The 18,486-nt window shown below is 48.0% G+C and overlaps 1 protein-coding gene across 5 annotated transcripts in view; it reads left to right on the forward strand.

The window, feature by feature from the left end:
• PDE4DIP (phosphodiesterase 4D interacting protein) overlaps positions 1 to 18,115 on the forward strand; it is a 1,081,329-nt gene extending 1,063,214 nt beyond the window's left edge. For all 5 annotated transcript variants that reach the window (XM_063940306.1, XM_063940302.1, XM_063940304.1 and 2 more), the window contains one exon: positions 17,916 to 18,115. In XM_063940306.1, coding sequence (XP_063796376.1) covers positions 17,916 to 17,945 — 30 coding nt within the window. In that variant the 3' untranslated portion in view covers positions 17,946 to 18,115. The remainder of the gene's footprint in view (positions 1 to 17,915) is intronic.
• The last annotated feature ends 371 nt before the right edge of the window (positions 18,116 to 18,486 follow it).

An 18,486-nucleotide genomic window follows, 5' to 3' on the forward strand; every position in this document is an offset into this window, starting at 1 on the left:
AGATTGTGTTACCAGCGGGCGCCCCGTCTCCCTGGACAGCGCCCCCGCTTGTGTCACTGAGACACACTGCCGCCGGACTCAGCTGTCAGGAGAGGAGAACGCTCGCCAGCGCGGCTGTGTCTGGCGCGGCGGCGTATAGCAGACTTCGTTCAAACCAGCCGCCGATTCGTGAGCCAATCAGAGCTTGCGGACCGGCAGCCAATCAGAAGCCGCCAGTCCGCGAACACTGATTGGCTCACGAACCGGCGGCTGGTTTGAACGAAGTCCGCTATACGCCGCCGCGCCAGACACAGCCGCACTGGCGGGCGCTCTCCTCTCCTGACTTACCCGTCCCTCACAGCCGGAGCCCGGAGGAGGAGCAGTGGTAAGCAGCTGCAGCACTGGCTGCTGTGGGGGCAATTGTATACCTAGCACTGTGGGGCATTTGTATACCTGGCACTGTGGGGGCAATTGTTTACCTGGCACTGTGGGGGCATTTGTATACCTGTCAGGTATACAATTGCCCCCACAGTGTCAGATCCACAATTGCCCCCACAGTGTCAGGTATTACCTGACACTGTGGGGGCAATTGTGGATCAGACACTGTGGGGGCAATTGTGGATCTGGCACTGTGGGGGCATTTGTATACCTGGCACTGTGGGGGCATTTGTGGATCTGGCACTGTGGGGGCATTTGTATACCTGGCACTGTGGGGGCATTTGTGGATCTGGCACTGTGGGGGCATTTGTATACCTGGCCCTGTGGGGGTATTTGTATACATGGCACTGTGGGGTCAATTGTGGATCTGGCACTGTGGGGACAATTGTGGATCTGGCACTGCACTATTGGCGGCATATGTCTGTGTTTCACGTCCCATTTTAATTGGCCACACCCATTTTTTTGGCACGCACGCGCTGTGGGGCACAGTACCTCTATGGGGCACTCTCTGTCTGATTGGTTGCTGCTTAGCCCCGCCGGGAGTGCACACAGACGCTCTCATTCCAGTGAATGGGGCGCATGCGTGTCACGGACACGTGCGCGCCCCAGACGCGGTGATAGGCCCAGGCACAGACGGAACTCCATCTGTAATGGTGGCTAAACTACAAGCAGACAAACTACTGGGGGCATTACCACTGGGAGGCTAACTAAAGGGGGGGGGGGTAAACTACTGGGGTCATAACTGAAGGGCATTACCACTGGGGGCATAACTACTAGGGCGCTAAATGACTGGGGGCATTACTACAGGCAACATTACTACTGGGGGCAATACGGGCATTGCATAAGGGGCACCACTACTATGGGGTCTATATAAGGGGCACTACCAGTACAGTGGACATTGCATAATGAGCACTACAACTGTGGGCACTGTATAAGAAGCACCACCACACATGCACCGAAGCCGCACGCAAATGTACTTGCTCCTTCCATGGTCACCCCCCCTATCATTTTCTTCTGGATCCGCCCCTGGCGGGATACCATGGGGATTATGTCGGACAAAGCCAAAGCTACAAAGCCAAAAAAAGCCTTACTATGGTTTTTTGGGAACCAGTGAAGATACGGAATACCGATAACCTGTGGTGAGCCGCTGTCTGATGTCCGGCATACCAGCCATTGGTATTACATACTATTTCCAGCCTTTTTATTTATTTTACTTGTGCCCAGTGTAATATTAAATTATATTAAATTACTGTGGGGACAGGAGGACTCTGGGGCGTTGTACATGGACTGTCAGGCATGGTCTAGTGTCGTGCAGGCATCCGAGGCTGCTGCCTCTGTCCTTGCAGAACCAGCATGAGTACAGGCTCTGGGTTACTCAATCTGACTTGGTGATGCTTTTTGTGCTTCAGCGAGAGGATCAATGTAGGGCAGCTGCTGCAACTGTTCTCTTGATGTATGGTTCCGAGATGCAGGCTCCTAGCAGGGCAACTTTCCAATTGGTGTCTGATCCACCTTGGCTCTGTACAATGGAGCATTTGGCGTCAGGGTTTAAAAAAGTTTAATCTTATTTGGAGCATTTCATTTCAAGGATCCTCAGCTGTGTGCGGCACATAAGCGTCTTCCTTCTTCTAGGGCTCCATTGGAACTTTCCAATTCAGAGGAGGAGTGTGAGCTTCAGGAGACTAATGTTGTCCTGGAGGGTGAGAACCTAGAGTTTTCCTCCAGTCATGGCGTGGAAGACCTCATATCAGCTGTGCACCACTCTCTGGACTGCTTAGATGTGGATTCCCAAGCAGAGTATTGTTACTTTCCTGTCTCCTTCTAATCACTCCAGCACTCATCAAGGAGGCCTGGAAGACGCCAGACAAAAAATTTTCTGTTTCTTGCTAATTTGATTAACTTTATCCACTTCGGCAGATCATGTGTCTAGTGGAAACTGCCACCCAAGGTTGACTCTGCAGTTGCTCATTTAGCTAAGCACATGGCTCTTCCTGTTCAGCTGCTGCCTTTTAAGATCCACTAGGTACAAAGTTAGAGGTTTGTCTCAACTGCATTTTTTATAGGCTCTGGAGCAGTTATCCAACCTTTATTAGCCTTGGCTTGGGTGGCTTGGGTCATGGAACTTGGGCTAACACACTCATTGAGAATCTTCCTGACAATTTGTCCATGAATTCCCTTCTTCAATTGGTGGAACAGTTTTGCAGTGCTGAATATGTGTCTGAGGCCGTGCCGGACAGTGCTCAAATGGCTTCCAGGGTTTCAGCTATAAATTTCTCAGCTCGAAGGGCTCTTTGATTACACACTTGGACTGCACAGTCAGAATCAAAAATGTTTCTTGGAAGCTCTTCTGTTTGGTGGGGTCATCCTTTTTGGATCAGAACTGGATACCATTATTGCCCAGGCTACCGAGGGAAGGGGTGTGGGGTAGGAGTTGGAAACACTTTTCTTCCAGTGTCTGCCCCTAAACAATGGGGTTTGCATTTCCAAGCCATTTGCACCTCCTTTTATGATGAAGTATCAACTTAAGGTCAGGGGTTCATCATCAAAGGGCACATTTTCTGGTGCCAATCGATGCTTAGAAGCCATGAACCTTAGCACCTGATGGTGTCCCTCTCCACCCAGTAAGGTCACTGGTCAGTGGGAGGTTGCTCCAGTTCATAGACAGTCGAGTGGAGTCATCTTAAAATGCCTGGGCATCATCTCCAGAGTTTACTTCATCAGCCTAAGGGGTCCATCACCATGGCATTTTTTCACCACCACTCTTCCCCGGGATGCAGATAAGAGGATGGCATAGCACCAGGCCATCCATTCTGTCATTTCATATAGCATCATCGCTCTGTTTCCAAAGTTTGGACTCTGCAGAACTTGGTCACAATGGTACTGTCCACACCTCATCCATCGATTTTGTTGTGCATGGGCTGTTGGTCATGATGGTTCTTGACCTTTGAGACCACTCAGTTCACCAGATTCCACTCCTGGGAATTCCAGTGGGAAATTCTCCAGAATTGGATGGGATATTCAGCATCCCTGTTGTCGCAGTTTCTTGTTCTGTCCAACAGCACTCGTCAATCTCTCCATTGATGGCTGGTTTCCAATCATTTCCAAGGATGATCCTTTGTCACTCCAAATGGGTCATTCTAACCACGGATGCAAGTCTTCTTGGATAGGGGTCATGTCATTACACCTTCAGCTCCAAGGTCTTTGGTCACCATCGGAGATGGCTCTGCCGATCAATATACTTGAGCTCAAAGCCATGTTTCTGGCTCTCTTGGGAGCTCAGTCCATACTGGCTGGTTGGCCAGTTCATTCAGTCAGACAACGCCATGCCAGTGGCATATGTAAATCATCAGGGAGGCACAAAGAGCATAACAACAATGTTGGATGCAGCCAAAATCGTCTCTTTTGGACCAAGACCTTTGCTCCAGTGCTCTCCGTGGTGTAAATATCGGGAGTAGAAAATTGGAAAGTAGATTTCTCTTACGTCCTAGAGGATGCTGGGGACTCCGTAAGGACCATGGGGTATAGACGGACTCCGCAGGAGATAGGGCACCTAAAAAGAACTTTGACTATGGGTGTGCACTGGCTCCTCCCTCTATGCCCCTCCTCCAGACCTCAGTTAGATCTTGTGCCCAGAGGAGAATGGGTGCACTGCAGAGAGCTCTCCAGAGTTTTCTGTGGAAAAATAATTTTGTTAGGTTTTTTATTTTCAGGGAGTCCTGTTGTCAACAGGCTCCCTGCATCGTGGGACTGAGGAGAGAGAAGCAGAGCTGGCTTTTCAAGTTGGGCACTGCTTCTAAGGCTACTGGACACCATTAGCTCCAGAGGGAGTCGGAACACAGGTCTCACCTGGGGTTCGTCCCGGAGCCACGCCGCCGTCCTCCTCACAGATGCCGAAGATAGAAGCCGGATAGAGAAGGCAGAAGACTTCTTAGGCGGCGGAAGACATCAGATCTTCATGAGGTAAGGTGCGCAGCGGTAAGCTGCGCGCCATTGCTCCCAGTCACACACACACAGAGCAGCACTGAGGGTGCAGGGCGCAGGGGGGGGGGGGCACCCTGGGCAGCAATAAACCTCACATTTGGCACAAATACGGTTGGATTAGACTGCGGAGGCAGTAAATCTATGATCCCCCGCCATTTTCTTGAAAAATCACTGGGACCGAAGCCCGCCGTTGGGTGGGAGGGGCTTGATCCTCAGCACTAACCAGCGCCATTTTCTCCACAGAAAGCTGCATGAGGAAAACGCTGGCTCCCTGGTCTCTCCCCTGCTGAACACAGGCTGGAAAAAAAGAGGAGGGGGGCACATTAGCGACGCAGTGAGTGGGAATTGGCATAATATATACATATAAAAAAAAGTGCTATCTGGACATATTTTTTCCAGTGTTTTTAAGCGCTGGTGTGTGCTGGCATACTCTTTCTCTGTCTCTCCTTAGGACCTGGTTGGGGTTTTGTCCTCTTATAGTTTAATCCCTGTGTGTGTGGGGTGTCGGTACGTGTGTGTCGACATGTCTGAGGCGGAAGGCTTCTCCAAGGAGGAGGTGGAGCAAATGAGTGGTGTGTCCCTGTCGGTTGTGCAGACTCCAGATTGGATGGACATGTGGCATATGTTGAATGCAAGTGTGGCATCTTTACATAAAAGGCTTGATAAGGCTGGTTTAGGGGGGACATCAGGGGGTCAATCCTCAGATTGGACCGACTCACAGGGCCCGTCGGGGTCTCAAAAGCGTCCCTTAACACAAGACACTACTACCGACACGGATTCTGAATCCAGTGTCGACTATGACGAAGTAAAATTGCACCCTAGGGTGACTAAAACCATTCAACGTATGATTGTGGCAATAAGGGATGTGTTGCATATTGTGGATGAACCCTCGGTCCCCGACACAAGGGTACACATGTTTAAGGAAAAGAAACAGATTATTAACTTTCCCACATCTCATGAATTAAATGAATTATTTGGAAAAGCTTGGGAGACTCCGGATAAGAGGCCGCAGATCCCCAAAAGAATTTATATGGCATACCCTTTCCCTAAGCAGGACAGGGAGATTTGGGAATCACCCCCCACTGTGGACAAGGCCCTGACGCGCTTGTCCAAGAAAGTGGTGCTACAGTCTCCTGACACAGCGGCCCTTAAGGACCCTGCAGATCGCAGGCAAGAAACTACCTTAAAGTGTATTTATTCTCATACGGGCGCTGTGTTAAGACCGACAATTGCGTCGGCATGGGTGTGTAGCGCAATTGCAGCTTGGACAGATGAGCTGACAGATCAATTTGATAATATGGATAAGGATACTATATTCCTAACTCTAGCCCATATTAAAGATGCAGTCTTATTTATGAGGGATGCTCAAAGGGACATTGGATTGCTAGCTTCTAGGGCCAATGCTATGTCTATCTCAGCGAGAAGATCCTTATGGACTCGCCAATGGACGGGTGATGCGGATTCCAAGAAACACATGGAAGTACTACCCTATAAGGGGGATGTATTGTTTGGGGATGGGCTGACGGACCTGGTTTCCACAGCTACAGCAGGTAAATCAAATTTTTTACCATATATTTCCAAACAGCAAAAGAAAGTAACACCCTATCAGATGCAGTCCTTTCGGTCGCACAAGTCCAAAAGAGGTCGGGGATCCTCTTTCCTCGCTAGAGGTAAAGGCAGAGGCAAGAGAGCACCTGCTTCGGCAGGTGCCCAGGAACAAAAGTCCTCCCCGGCTGCTCCAAAACCCACAGCATGACGCTGGGGCTCCCCTGAGGGAGTCTGCACCGGTCGGGGCACGTCTTCGACTTTTCAGTCAGGCCTGGGTCAGTTCGGGCCTGAATCCCTGGGTGTTGGAAATAGTTTCCCAGGGTTAGAAAGTGGAATTCGAGGAGGTGCCCCGCGCCGATTCTTCAAATCGGCCCTACCAGCTTCCACATCAGAAAGGGATGTAGTGTTAGCTGCAATTCAAACGCTGTGTATACAGCAAGTAATAATCAAGGTTCCACTGCACCAGCAGGGAAGAGGTTACTATTCAACCCTATTTGTGGTCCCGAAACCGGACGGTTCGGTCAGACCTATTTTGAATCTGAAATCCCTAAATCTGTACATAAAAAGATTCAAATTCAAAATGGAATCTCTCAGAGCGATAATAGCCAACATGGAGGAGGGGGAGTTTATGGTTTCTCTGGACATAAAGGATGCGTACCTTCATGTCCCCATGTATGGCCCCCATCAGGAATACCTGGGATTCGCTGTACAGGATTGTCATTACCAATTTCAGACGTTGCCGTTTGGACTTTCCACGGCCCGAGGATTTTCACCAAGATAATGGCAGAAATGATGGTGGTCCTGCGCAAGCATGGAGTCACAATTATCCCATACTTGGACGATCTCCTGATAAAAGCGAGGTCAAGGGAGAAATTGCTGAGTAGTGTGGCGCTCTCTTTGAGAGTGCTCCAGCAACACGGTTGGATTCTAAATCTACCGAAGTCACAGTTGATTCCGACAACTCGACTACCGTTCCTAGGTATGATACTGGATACAAAACCAATGAAGGTCTTCATCCCAATAGAGAAAGCCCAAGAACATGGTCAGAGACCTGCTAAAACCGAAAAGGGTGTCAGTTCACCAATGCACTCGAGTTCTGGGGAAAATGGTGGCGGCCTGCGAGGCCATTCCCTTCGGAAGGTTCCATGCAAGGACTTTTCAATGGGAACTTCTGGACAAGTGATCCGGGTCCCATCTGCGCTTACATCGGAAAATAACTCTGTCTCCAGGGACCAGAGTGTCCCTCCTGTGGTGGTTGCAACGTGCGCACCTCCTGGAGGGTCGCAGGTTCGGAATTCAGGATTGGATCCTGGTTTCCACGGACGCGAGCCTCCGAGGATGGAGAGCGGTCACACAGGGAAAGACTTTTCAGGGTCTTTGGTCAGACCAGGAGTCCTGTCTACACATCAATGTGTTGGAACTCAGGGCCATTTACAACGGCCTTCGACAAGCGGAGAGTTTTCTTCTAAACCTACTGGTTCTGATTCAATCAGACAATGTCACAGCAGTGGCTCATGTGAACTGCCAAGGCGGGACAAGAAGCAGAGTCGCGAGGGCGGAAGCCACAAGGATACTTCGCTGGGCGGAAAATCATGTAAGCGCTCTGTCGGCTGTCTTCATTCCGGGAGTGGACAACTGGGAAGCAGACTTCCTCAGCAGACACGATCTCCATCCAGGAGAGTGGGGACTTCATCAAGAAGTCTTTGCAGACGTAACGCGTCTTTGGGGAACTCCTCAAATAGACATGATGGCGTCACGTCTCAACAAAAAACTTTGGTAGTATTGCGCCAGGTCTCGGGACCCTCAGGCAGTAGCAGTAGTCGCAATGGTAACACCGTGGGTGTTCGAATCGGTCTACGTGTTCCCTCCTCTTCCTCTCATCACGAAAGTGTTGAGGATCATAAGACGAAGAAGAGTACAGACGATACTCGTTGTCCCAGACTGGCCTCGAAGGGCCTGGTACTCGGATCTACAAGAGAGGCTCACAGGAGATCCCTGGCCTCTTCCTCTGAGGGAAGACCTGTTGCAGCAGGGGCCCTGTGTATTTCAAGACTTACCGCGGTTACGTTTGATGGCATGGTGGTTGAACGCCGAATCCCAGCGAAAAAGGGGATTCCGTAAGAGGTCATCCCTACTTTAATAAAGGCTAGGAAGGAGGTGACGGTAAAACATTATCACCGTATCTGGCGAAAGTATGTGTCTTGGTGTGAGACCAAGAATGCACCTACGGAAGATTTTCATCTGGGTCGTCTTCTCCACTTCCTACAGACAGGAGTGGATATGGGCCTGAAATTAGGCTCGGTTAAGGTACAGATTTCGGCCCTCTCGATTTTCTTTCAGAAGGAATTGGCTGCTCTTCTAGAAGTCCAGACGTTTGTAAAAGGAGTGTTGCACATTCAGCCCCCTTTTGTGCCTCCAGTGGCACCATGGGACCTGAACGTGGTGTTGCAGTTGCAGTTCCTAAAATCACACTGGTTTGAACCGCTTAACAAGGTTGAGTTGAAATTTCTTACCTGGAAGGTGGTCATGTTGTTGGCCTTAGCATCAGCAAGGCGAGTGTCAGAATTGGCGGCTTTGTCACACAAGAGCCCCTACTTGATTTTTCATGTGGATCGAGCTGAATTGAGGACACGTCCGCAATTTTTGCCTAAAGTGGTTTCTTCGTTCCATATGAATCAACCTATTGTGGTGCCTGTGGCTACAGGTGACCTGGAGGATTCCAGATCCCTGGACGTAGTCAGGGCCTTAAAAATTTATGTAGCCAGGACGGCCAGAATTAGGAAAACAGAGGCTCTGTTTGTCCTGTATGCGGCCAATAAGATTGGCGCTCCTGCTTCAAAGCAGACTATTGCTCGCTGGATCTGTAATACAATTCAGCAGGCTCACTCTACGGCTGGATTGCCGGTACCAAATTCGGTTAAGGCCCATTCCACTAGGAAGGTGGGCTCTTCTTGGGCAGCTGCCCGAGGTGTCTCGGCATTACAACTTTGCCGAGCAACGACTTGGTCGGGGTCAAACACTTTTGCTAAATTCTACAAGTTTGATACCCTGGCTGATGAGGACCTAGCGTTTGCTCAGTCAGTGCTGCAGAGTCATACGCACTCTCCCGCCCGATTGGATGCTTTGGTATAAACCCCATGGTCCTTACGGAGTCCCCAGCATCCTCTAGGACGTAAGAGAAAATAAGATTTTAAACTTACCGGTAAATCTATTTCTCCTAGTCCGTAGAGGATGCTGGGCGCCCGTCCCAGTGCGGAAACTCTGCAAGACTTGTATATAGTTGTTGCTTACATAAGGGTTATGTTACAGTTGACATTGGTCTTGGACCGTTACTGTTGTTTGTTCATACTGTTAACTGGTTATGTATGTTCCAGGTTACATGGTATGATTGGTGTTGTTATGATTCCCGTACTCCAGACCAGAGGAGATCTTATGGCAGAGGTCTGAGTACTGGAAAGATATGCTGGTTACGGGAGCAGGAAAGCCTAGTAACTCCTGGCGCCCTAACTCCGTTGTCTCGCCCGTGTTATCAGAAATCCCCTGCGAGACTATGGTTGCTTGAGCCCATGGCAGCCGCGTTTGAAGGGCGGATTATGTCTGCCCAACTTCGATGCCCCCTCAGGTCTTAATGGGAGACAAAGGGAAATCCGAGACAGGGTGATAACAAGGGGCCCTCTGACTAAGCAACCAGGCCAGGGGCTACAAGCTAACTAACTTAAACCAAAAGTATGTGCGGACAAACCGCCAGGGAAAAGGACAACCAAAGATCCACTGATCCGTTACTCCTATCCAGCACCGCTGGATACCAGAGTGGATTTGTGGGAGCGGAATCCTCCGCAAAAGCTCCGGAACACAATGAAACTAAATCATAAACAGTAAGCGGTCAAGCCGCAACACACGGCTACGCCGCGACTTACGAACACCACAGGATGTTAAAGGTGCTCGGTCGGACTCCAGGAATAGATGACAACTTCCGAGTACAGGACCACTGAGGACAGGAACAACCGGATTGAGCAGGACTGGAAACTCTCTGTAACTGACACAGCAAACAGGAAGCTATCACCGGCGTCTGTGAGAAGTCCTGAGAGTGCTTAAATTTGGGAGACCTCCAATCAAGATCCAGACAGGGTAATCACATAATCATGCCGTGCAGCTGCATGCTGCACGGCCAGGATACAATTGAACTGATTAATTAAGACCCAGCAACGGGGAACGCGGTCCGACCGTGGCGTCCCCGTTGCTAGGGTCTGAGCGGCTCCGTGCGCCCGGCGTCTAGCGTTGCTAGGGAGCCGGCGGCTGTCTGCCTGCGGCGTCCCTAGTTGCTAGGCGCCGGGCCGCACTGACGGGCGGACCCTCGGCGCCTAACAGTACCCCCCCCTTGAGGAGGGGTCAAGGAACCCCTAAGGCCAGGTTTCTGAGGAAATTCTCGAAAAAATGCCCTTTTGAGCCTCGGGGCATGGAGATCCTCATCCAGGACCCAAGACCTTTCTTCTGGACCATAACCTCTCCAATGTACCAAAAAATAAAGCCGACCCCGGGACAACTTGGAATCGAGAACCTTCTCCACCAAGAACTCCTGCTGACCCTGTACATCTATTGGTGATTTCCCCTGAGAGATCTTGCGAGGAAATCTACTGGACGAAACATATGGTTTTAACAAGGAGCAATGGAAGGTATTTCCGATCCGTAAAGTTTTTGGTAAACGTAACCGGAAAGCAACTGGATTGACTTTTTTGATAATATGAAATGGTCCAATAAATTTAGGACCCAATCTGGCTGAGGTTTGTCGAAGTTTAATGTTGCGAGTCGACAACCATACCCTATCTCCTACTTTAAAAGTGCACGGCCGCCGGAGCCTGTCAGAAATTTTTTTCTCCCGAAATGCCGCTTTTCTGAGAGCCAGGTGCACTTTTCTCCAAATGAGTTTGAGATGAGAGGTCAAGGTCAGTGAGGAGACAGAGGAATGTTGAAAAAAGGAATTAGCTCTGGGGTGAAAACCAAAAACTGTAAAAAATGGAGACACATTGGTGGAGGAATGACAGGCATTGTTGTAAGCAAACTCCGCCAACGGAAGAAACTCAGACCAGTCATTTTGGAGTTTGGCCGAGTACAAACGCAAATATTGTTTTAATGATTGATTAACTCGCTCAGTCTGCCCGTTGGATTGGGGATGGTAGCCAGACGTTAAAGATAATTTCATCTTTAATGAGGCACAAAAAGACTTCCAAAATTGTGCAATGAATTGTGGACCCCGATCAGAAACAGTATCAGTGGGTAACCCATGGAGTCTGAAAACATGGCGGAGGAACAAGACTGCCAATCCCTGGGCAGATGGCAATCGGGGAAGAGCAATGAAATGGGCCATTTTGCTAAAACGGTCCACTACCACCCATATGACTCGGCATCCGGCTGACAGAGGGAGGTCCACCACAAAATCCATGGAAATATGAGACCATGGCCTAAGAGGAACATTCAAGGGCATAAGTTGACCGATAGGCAAGGAACGGGGAACCTTATGCTGTGCACAGACCTGACAAGAAAAAACAAACTCCTTAATGTCTTTGGAAAGACCAGGCCACCATACCGAGCGGGAAACTAATTCAAAAGTTTTGGCGATCCCTGGATGCCCGGCAACTTTGCTATCATGAAACTCCGTCAAAACAGTTGCTCTCAAAAACTCGGGGACATAAAGACGACCAGCAGGAGTATTTCCAGGAGCTTGATGTTGAAGCTGCTTTAACTGGGTAAATAAATCTTGTGTGAGGCCTGCCCGAATGACTGAAGACGGAAGTATGGGAGTAACAGGACTATTGTCTTGAACTGGAAGAAAACTGCGTGACAGGGCATCTGCCTTGGTATTCTTGGAACCTGGCCTGAAGGTGATAATGAACTTGAAACGAGTAAAAAATAAAGCCCAACGAGCTTGCCGGGCATTCAGCCGTTTAGCTGATTCAATGTATTGAAGATTTTTGTGATCAGTCAAAACTGAAATGGTATGAGTGGCTCCTTCAAGCCAATGCCTCCACTCCTCGAAAGCCCATTTAATAGCCAGTAATTCCCGGTTACCAACATCGTAGTTGGATTCAGCAGATGAGAATTTCCTAGACATAAAGGCACAAGGATGTAATTCTAGAGAATCCGGATCCTTCTGAGATAGGATAGCCCCTACTCCAACCTCCGAGGCATCAACCTCAACAATGAAAGGCAATTCTGGGTTGGGATGTCTGAGGACTGGGGCTGAGACAAAGGCTTGTTTCAAGGCCTGAAAAGATAACTCAGCTTCACGTGACCAGTTGGTAGGATCTGCTCCCTTCTTAGTCAGTGCCACAATGGGAGCAACTAGGTCGGAGAAAGAGTGAATAAATCTTCTATAGTAATTCGCAAACCCTAAAAAGCGCTGAATTGCTTTTAAGTTGGTGGGTTGCGCCCAACTAAGGATGGCTTGGAGCTTCTTTGGTTCCATACAGAATCCCCGAGGGGAAATGATGTACCCTAAAAAGGATACCTCCGTGACATGAAATTCACACTTCTCCAGCTTGGCATATAGGTGATTTTCACGTAATTTTTTTAGAACCTGACGCACCTGGGTAACATGTTGTTCTATAGAGTCAGAATATATCAAAATATCGTCTAAGTAGACTACAACGAATCTTCCAAGAAATTCACGGAGCACATCGTTAATGAGATCCTGGAAAACTGCCGGAGCGTTAGACAGGCCGAATGGCATAACCAGATACTCATAGTGACCCGACTGAGTACTGAATGCCGTTTTCCACTCATCCCCTGACTTGATCCGGATGAGGTTATATGCTCCTCTCAGGTCAATCTTAGAAAAAATCACAGCCGAACGTAGCTGATCAAAGAGGACAGAAATCAGCGGCAAAGGGTAAGTATTTTTTACTGAGATCTTATTCAAGGCTCTAAAGTCAATGCAAGGTCTGAGTGATCCATCCTTCTTCTCCACAAAGAAGAAGCCTGCACTTAAAGGGGATTTAGACGGCCTGATAAATCCTTTCCCTAGGCTTTCTTTAACATATTCATTCATGGCCACAGTTTCTGGTCCGGACAATGCATATAACCTTCCCTTAGGCAAAGTGGCACCAGGAATTAGCTCAATAGCACAATCATAAGGCCTATGGGGAGGCAGAATGTCCGCATTGCCCTTGGAAAATACATCAACAAAATCCTGGTATTCCACAGGAATGAGTGCGGGAATGACAGCAGCTATTCTGATGGGAAGCGTAATACATTCCTTATTACAGATGGTACCCCATTGTGAGATCTCCCCCGACTGCCAATCAATGATGGGATTATGAAAGGCCAGCCAAGGGTGACCCAGAACCACTGGAACTGCTGGGCAATGGGTAAGGAAAAACTCAATTTTTTCAGAATGCAGAGCTCCTACCGAAAGTAGAACAGGAGGTGTACAGAGAGAAATAACCCCATTGGACAAGGGACTCCCATCTAAACCATGCATGGTGACACACCTACCCAAGGCTAACTGAGGAATACCTAAGGCCTTGGCCCATGTTAAATCCATAAAGTTCCCTGCAGCTCCACTGTCCACAAAAGCCGAGACCGAGGAACAGAGGCTGCCAAAGGAAACTTTAGCTGGAACTAACAGTGAATTATTTGAGGAGATAAGCTGCAGACCAAAGTGAACCCCCTCACAAATCACTTGGTCGAGGCGTTTCCCGACTTGTTCGGACAACTACGGGCAAAATGTCCCTTACCTCCACAGTATAAACAAAGACCAGAATTTTGCCTTCTGGTTCTTTCTTCAGGAGACAGTTTGGAGAGGCCTATCTGCATGGGCTCCTCTATGTCCACAGGAATGGAAAAAACACAAGGAGTAGACCCGACAGATGCTCCTTTTTCAGCCCTCCGCTCTCTGAGACGACGATCAATCTTAATAGAGAGCTCCATGAGTTTATCGAGAGTCTCAGGAGCCGGATACTGAAGGAGACTGTCTTTTATAGACTCGGATAAGCCGAGGCGAAACTGACTGCGCAGGGCTGGGTCATTCCATCCACAGTCGTTCGACCAACGGCGAAACTCCGTACAATAAATCTCTGCGGGATTCCTACCCTGTCTGAGAGCACGCAACTGACTCTCGGCGGATGCCTCTCTATCAGGGTCGTCATACAATAGCCCTAAAGACCCCAGAAAGGCGTCTACAGACAATAAAGCCGGATCGTCTGTTCTTAAACCAAAAGCCCAGGTCTGAGGATCCCCCTGAAGTAAGGAAATAATAATTCCAACCCGCTGAGATTCCGTACCTGAGGAGACTGGTCTTAAACGAAAATAAAGTTTACAAGACTCTTTAAAATTAAAAAACTGCTTTCTATCCCCAGAAAAACGGTCAGGCAAATGCATTTTTGGTTCAGGAATGACCCTCGGGGAAGTCCGTAACAGATCTTCCTGTGACCTCACCCGAAGGGACAGATCCTGAACCATCTGAGTAAGTTCTTGAATCTGGCTAACTAGAAGCTGGCCAGGATTTGGCCCAACACCGGTGGGATTCATGAGGCCGACAAATCTTCCAACTGAATAAGGGAAAAAATTAAATCCTGTTAATTTTAAATTTTAGTCTGGCCGGTGATAATGTTATGATTCCCGTACTCCAGACCAGAGGAGATCTTATGGCAGAGGTCTGAGTACTGGAAAGATATGCTGGTTACGGGAGCAGGAAAGCCTAGTAACCCCTGGCGCCCTAACTCCGTTGTCTCGCCCGTGTTATCAGAAATCCCCTGCGAGACTATGGTTGCTTGAGCCCATGGCAGCCGCGTTTGAAGGGCGGATTATGTCTGCCCAACTTCGATGCCCCCTCAGGTCTTAATGGGAGACAAAGGGAAATCCGAGACAGGGTGATAACAAGGGGCCCTCTGACTAAGCAACCAGGCCAGGGGCTACAAGCTAACTAACTTAAACCAAAAGTATGTGCGGACAAACCGCCAGGGAAAAGGACAACCAAAGATCCACTGATCCGTTACTCCTATCCAGCACCGCTGGATACCAGAGTGGATTTGTGGGAGCGGAATCCTCCGCAAAAGCTCCGGAACACAATGAAACTAAATCATAAACAGTAAGCGGTCAAGCCGCAACACATGGCTACGCCGCGACTCACGAACACCACAGGATGTTAAAGGTGCTCGGTCGGACTCCAGGAATAGATGACAACTTCCGAGTACAGGACCACTGAGGACAGGAACAACCGGATTGAGCAGGACTGGAAACTCTCTGTAACTGACACAGCAAACAGGAAGCTATCACCGGCGTCTGTGAGAAGTCCTGAGAGTGCTTAAATTTGGGAGCCCTCCAATCAAGATCCAGACAGGGTAATCACATAATCATGCCGTGCAGCTGCATGCTGCACGGCCAGGATACAATTGTACTGATTAATTAAGACCCAGCAACGGGGAACGCGGTCCGACCGTGGCGTCCCCGTTGCTAGGGTCTGAGCGGCTCCGTGCGCCCGGCGTCTAGCGTTGCTAGGGAGCCGGCGGCTGTCTGCCTGCGGCGTCCCTAGTTGCTAGGCGCCGGGCCGCACTGACGGGCGGACCCTCGGCGCCTAACAGGTGTGGGCTGGTATGAATCTTGCCCTTGGATTGCTAAACCCTGCCTTGTATTGTCCATCTCCTCTTGGCACAGTTCTCTAACTGAGGTCTGGAGGAGGGGCATAGAGGGAGGAGCCAGTGCACACCCATAGTCAAAGTTCTTTTTAGGTGCCCTATCTCCTGCGGAGCCAGTCTATACCCCATGGTCCTTACGGAGTCCCCAGCATCCTCTACGGACTAGGTGAAATAGATTTCCCGGTAGGTTTAAAATCTTATTTTCTTCAGTGGAACAATGTTTCTTCGGGGGGCGTGGTCTCTAAATCCAAAGCTCTTCCAACTGTGTTAATTCAGAAGTGGGGACTACTGCAAGTGGATCTCATGGCCTCTTGACACACCTACAAGGTTCCACAGTTTTGTGCAAGATCCTGGGAATCGCTTACTTTTGAAGGGGATACCATGACAGTTCTGTGAGACTTTCGTCTAGTATATCTATTTCTTCTGACTCCAATGCTGCTTGGGTATTCAAGCACATCAAAGATCAATGGGTCACACTAATCCTAGTGGCTTTGGACTGGCCGTGGTACGCCGACATTCTCAAAATGTTGGCAGGACCCGGGTGGGTTCTTCCACTTCGTTCAGACCTGCTACAACAAAGTTGTTTCTAAATGAGAACCTTCCTGGCTTTTGAGACCAAGTATTTCAAAGCTAATGTTCCTCTCCCTCAGTAGTCCCCACTATGAAACATTCCCAGAAAGCAGTTTCGGTACAAATGACTACAGAGTGTGAAAGTTTTACATCTTGTGGTGTGTACAGAGACAAGTTCATACATCCATGTTGCACGCCATTTTAAAGCTTCATTTTTTTTTCAACACGGATTTCAGCCCTGTCAATTTACTTCCAAAGATGTTAGGCCCTTCTTCCAGAGGTCTGAACCATTTGTGTGGTGTGTATGCAAACACCATCCACTGGTAGCATTGTGAGATCTTAATTTGGTCCTATTGGTTCTCAAACAGGCTCCGTTTGAACCTTTACAGTGAGCGGATCTTCCATTCATTACTTGAAAAATTGGTTTTTCTTATAGCTGTTGGCTCAGCTCAGAGCATTTCCGAGTTAGGGGCTTTGTCTTGCAAGCTGCCTTTTCTCATCTTCCATGATGATAAAGTAATTTTCTGTATGGTTCCTACACTCAGGCAGAAAGTTGTTTTTCACTTACACTGGGAAATTCAGTTCGAGCTCTGCGGATTTACTTGGACAAGGCTTCTTCTGTCTGTTGCACAGATTCATTGCTTATTCTTTATGACACGCATAAACGTGGTTGGCCAGCTACAAAGCAGACCATTGCACATTGCATTCACTTGTCATCACTTGAGCTTATTCTACTGTAGTGCAGGGCGACCTGCACCAGAATAGGTGTAAGCACATTCCACTTGGGTGGTAGTGATCTCATGGGCAGTGCGAAATGGGGCATTAGTGGAAAAGGTCTTTCCCAGCTGCTTGGTCCTCTGTACACACATTTTTACCATTTTCATGTTTTCGGCACTGGTGACACCCACTTTGGGTGTATAGTTCTCCACTCAGGCAGTCTGAGCGTTCCCTCCCCTAGCGGCAGCTGTTGAATGTCACATTGTCCACTGTCACCCTGTCTTGCTGCAAAGGAAAATAGGATTTTTGTTAACTTAACGTTGAATTCTTCTCTTACGCACTGTGGGTGCCACAGCATTCCCTCACTCATTCTGAGTCGTGCAAGGTTTGGATTCTTGACCATATTTTCTCTACTTGTTTGTTTGATTGTTGTAACAGTTTTACTAGGTTACTGCTTCTCCTTCCTGCACTCTTTTAAAGAAGACTGGCATTATGGGGTTGCAGGGGGAGGAGCTCACAATTTAAAGCTACAGTAGTTTAAGTGACAGACTCCAGCCCAACCTGCAATCCCATGGTCCAGTGTTGCCCAGCCTGCTTAAAAGGATTAAACGGTAAGTGACCAAATATCCTATTTTCTCATATCCCAATTTATAAAAGCAATAAACTTATATAGATCTATAGTATAGATCTCCTTCACCAATATACTTATGGCTAGACAATCCTTGTAAAAAAAATAATCATACAGGCGCTTTAGTGTTGTTCTTGTCCTAATAGAAAATCTTAAGACACTGTGAGCAATGTTTTCTGGGTGTAGTTGCTCCTGTGTGACAGGAGAGACGCTTTCACTATTAATTTCAATGTGTCTACACGGTAGTGATTGAACAATAAGAGTACTACTGTAGCTCTTTCCTAGTTTAAAAAGGTGCAGCACTCAAAGTGCTTGTCTGAAGCAATGCTAAAATAAAAAATGCAAATAACATCAGATTTTTTATATAATATAATAAAAATGCGTGCAAAATGTTTTACAGATTTTTTTTTATTCATATGTAGGTTAGATGCTTCAACAAACTACTATTTTAAAGTATTTCTCAAAAGACGTTATCCAGAACAGATGAAGAATGAAGGGATATTGGCACTTGAAAGATGTATTTTAAATTTGAAATAGTACATTTATTATGGATCAGAGAAAAAAAATCTGCACTTCGGTGCATGCAAATAAAAATAAATAAAATAAAAACAATTACTGAAAAGGGTTGTTTTTCTTTCTTTCTTTCTTTCTTTCTTTCTTTCTTTCTTTCTTTCTTTCTTTCTTTCTTTCTTTCTTTCTTTCTTTCTTTCTTTCTTTCTTTTTTTTAAAAGTCCAGTGTTATGCACACCAGTGCCAGCAGGAAAGTACTGGTGTCAGAACTGTTATGCACTCCAGTGTCTGCAGGAATGTACTGGTGTTTGAACTGTTATGCAAAACAGATGGACTCACAGACAAACTGGGGGATATGACATAACGTACACAGAAGGTGATAGGGTAACAAAATACACACAAAGTGAACAGAGAAGCCCAGAGGCTAAGGAACTGGGTATCTCCCTTGTATTAGAACTGCTAAGATGGAAAAAGCAAGATGTT

The sequence above is a fragment of the Pseudophryne corroboree genome, chromosome 9 (genome assembly GCF_028390025.1).
Source record: "Pseudophryne corroboree isolate aPseCor3 chromosome 9, aPseCor3.hap2, whole genome shotgun sequence".
NCBI classification, from domain to species: Eukaryota; Metazoa; Chordata; class Amphibia; order Anura; family Myobatrachidae; genus Pseudophryne; species Pseudophryne corroboree.